At 40.0% G+C, this 3593-nt stretch overlaps 1 protein-coding gene across 1 annotated transcript; it reads right to left on the bottom strand.

Annotated features, from left to right (window-relative positions):
* Positions 1 to 351: 351 nt before the first annotated feature.
* Positions 352 to 2371, bottom strand: LOC131013691 (geraniol 8-hydroxylase-like). Its single transcript, XM_057941818.1, has 3 exons — positions 1464 to 2371; positions 1195 to 1212; positions 352 to 1090 (listed from the first exon to the last, which is right to left on the bottom strand). Exons 1-3 carry the CDS (start codon positions 2313 to 2315, stop codon positions 497 to 499), a joined length of 1464 nt encoding a protein of 487 aa, XP_057797801.1. The 5' UTR covers positions 2316 to 2371; the 3' UTR covers positions 352 to 496.
* Between the last annotated feature and the right edge of the window lie 1222 nt (positions 2372 to 3593).

The following is a 3593-nucleotide window of genomic DNA, read 5'->3' as shown; positions in this document are numbered from 1 at the left end:
GGGTTATACACTAGTTTTATATATTAAGAAGTGTACTTATTTTAGCCCTCCCCGTCCTTTTAAATAAATAAAAAGTTTAAGCCTAAACCTATTCATTTAAAGAGGTTTTACTCTATATCAGCTTTTTTTTTGTTTTTTTTTTGTTTTTACTTTAAAATCAATGTTCGTAGACAAGAGCTCGCACCGTTTGGTGTCCCCTTGTGGACTATATCAGCTTTTAGCAACTAAAAGAAGCTACATTTAAGAGGTCATAACAACTATAAGTCGTAGGTTGTGCAAGACTTTTTTTATTATAACATATTTTAAATGGTTCAACTTAAATGATCTATTGTTATAAAATTTATACTATACTAAATTTCTTAACCAAAAGTTATAATTTCAAGGTGATAGAGAAGAAACACGTGAATTCACGTATTACATATTACATCAAATCAAGATTATAGAAATTAAAATAACCCTAGACCAATTGCATGGTGGGGGTAGCTAATTTGTGAAACTAGAGAGGGATGGGGACAGCTCTGAGCGATTGAGCCTTCTCCAACGTGATTCCAAACTTCTCATCCATCTCCACTTTCTCTCCTTCCACCTTCCACTCAAACGAATTCAACAGTGATCCCAACATCACGGGCACCATTCTCATGGCCAGGGGCAGCCCCGGGCAGATCCTCCTGCCCGCCCCGAACGGGATGAGCTCGAAATTCCTGCCCCGCACGTCCACCTCTGATTCCATGAAACGGTGGGGTTTGAACTCTAGAGGCTCCTCCCAGACGCCGGGGTCCCTCCCTATGGCCCACACATTCACAAGGACCTGCGAGTCCTTGGGCACCGTGTGGCCCATGACCTCCACGTCCCGCTCCACCCTGCGTGGGATCAGGAACGGGACGGGCGGGTGCAGTCTCAAAGTCTCCTTCACCATGCACTGTAGGTACGGGAGGCGCGATATGTCGCCCTCTCGTACTATTTCCCCTTTCCCAATTACCTCCTCCAGCTCGGCCTTCGTTCTCTTCATGATCTCAGGATTCCGCAACGCCTCCGCCATTGCCCATTCTATCGTGCTCGAAGTCGTGTCTGTTCCAGCTGCAAATAGATCCTGTTCAAAATCGAACTACGATTTACTCTCTTCACCCATAAAAAATAGTTTTACAAAGGAATAAACATATCTTTGACGGACGAATGAAGTAATTAATTAATTACCAGACACATTCGTTCGATGTGGAACCAGGGGGCTTAGCCCACTGGCCACCGGGTCCTCACTTAAGTGAAGTGACCCGGGTTCGATCCCTCTTGGGAACGAATTGGTGATTGGAGATATAAGGTGGAGTTTGGTGAATGGAGAGATAAGGTGGTTCTTGGAGTGGATGGGGAACTAACTACTAACATCTAACATGACTTTGACCGATCAAAAAAAAAAAAAAAAAAAAAAAAAAAAAAAAAAAAAAAAAAAAAAAAAAAATTCGTTCGATGTGGGTTCGGTCAATCTCTTGGGGCATCATGTCGAGGAGGGTGTTGATCACATCATCACTTGTCTCTTCTTGGTCACGACATTTCCGTTTCTCCATCTTTTGGTCGATCAAGCTACTAAAAAGGTCGATCACTTTCCCGAAATTAACAGTCATACGACGCCGTATCCCTTGTGGATCGAATCTCGCTAAAAAAGGAAAGAAATCTACTAGGTTGGGCTTCCCGGCCTCCTCCATGATGCCGGAAACCAATTGTTTGAATTCTTTAGCGGAATCCGAAAAAGGGTCCGTCAAATCTATGGAGAAAATGGTGTTGGACAGCAAATTGAGGGTTGTTCTAAAGGCGGCGCTGCCGACATCCACCGCACCCACCGTGCGGCAGTATGCGATGAGCTCGTCCACCTTCCTGCTCCTGAGGTGCTCGTTGGCGTCGAGGCAGCTCGCGGAGAAGATGTTGGAGTTCATGACTTTGCGAAGGGTACGCCACTGCGACGCCGCCGGGAGCCAGACGACGGAGTACTTGAAGTGGTCTTGGGCGTGGAGGGCGTTGGGGACGGTCCTGCTGGAGAAGGCCAGGTCGTGCTTCTGCAGGACTTGTTTGGCCACGTCGGCGGAGGAGACGACGACGGTGTTTACGAAGCCGAGGCGGAGGCGCATGAGGGGGCCGTGGATGTTGGCTAGGCGAGCGAGGGATTTGTGGGGGTGATCGCCGAGCAGGTGGAGGTTTCCGATGAGGGGCAGCGGCGTCGGCCCTGGCGGTAGCGGGAGGTTTTTGCCCCTCAGGGTGACTGTTTTGATACCATGGTACAAGATTAAGGCTAGTAATAATCCAACTGCGCTTGTAAGGAAATCCATGAGAAATGCAATTGGTTGGGAGTTGTGATTTGAGAAATTAGTAATTTTTGTGATTGTGAGGGAGGACTATCTAGTTATTTATAACTTAGTTAGGACTACATTCAAGTAGTATTAATATAGCATATAGGTTCATTGACTCACGACGCAAAATTTGTTAGTGGTTTGTACTATCTCCCGTTAATGAATTTTACTCAATCTAATTTAATTAGCTAGATATTTTAATTAAAATATAATAATACAAGGATCTATCTATTGAGAAAACAAAAAAAAATGTGAATTTTAATATAATTTTTTTATTATTTATTTATAATCATTAATTATACTTAATATGATGTATTTAAATTTTTATCTAATTATAATGTCGTCTTCCGTGAAATGATGACCTTTTCAAAGGCTTGATTGACTAAAAGTCGGAGAAACAAAACTCTCCGGTTGAAGAAGAGACAGTTAAGTGATGTAAAAGACCGAACAAATATAAAAAGAATCAATTGGATATTTAAACGAGCTTGGTTTATATATGTTAAGGAATATATATTGTCATGTAAATTAAAAAATATTAAATAATTTTTTACTTTTACATGAGCTTTAATTTTAGTATCATAATACAAAAACATTAAATTTTTATCAATTTATCATGAAATTAAAATCTTCAAAATTTTATATATTTCACAAGAGAGTGTGATACGCAAAAAAATTACCTTTTCTTTTCCAAAAAATTTAGTCATAGAATTTAACATGAGTTTTTTTGGCTTGATTAGCCCTAAAATGGATCAAAATTCCGCAGTCTATATGTATAGATTATAGGTTTACTGAGATGCATTCACTTTGATGGATGGGAAAATGAGGGATAACAAAAGTTTATGCCTTTAAATGACTCCTTTCTTATCCCACATTTTACACAAAAGAAAAGTTCACCATTTTTCCTTCCTTATTTTCATTTCAAGGATGGTGAGATAATATTATCCCTCCTTGAAGTGAAATAAAGAAAGAAAAATAGTATATGGGATAAGAAATAAGTTATTTAAAGGCATAAAATTTTATTATCCTTCTATTTAGAGGGATAAAAAACAAACACAGTGCATTTGCACAATTATTAGTTATGACTACGCATAGCCTATAGTAACCAATTACTACGGTGTATGTAAACTAGCGTAGTAAATGTGCATATTTTAAGCTTTTGTTTACTGTTTCTTAGACTACATAGTGTATGTCCATGTATTTTGAACTTTTGTCTACGATAACTTCGAAATAGTAGTATATGTACGCGTTTCTCCACAT

The sequence above is a fragment of the Salvia miltiorrhiza genome, chromosome 2, assembly GCF_028751815.1.
Source record: "Salvia miltiorrhiza cultivar Shanhuang (shh) chromosome 2, IMPLAD_Smil_shh, whole genome shotgun sequence".
Taxonomy (NCBI): Eukaryota; Viridiplantae; Streptophyta; class Magnoliopsida; order Lamiales; family Lamiaceae; genus Salvia; species Salvia miltiorrhiza.
Note: the sequence above shows the minus strand (reverse complement) of the source record. Positions and strands in the feature narration are given on the sequence as shown.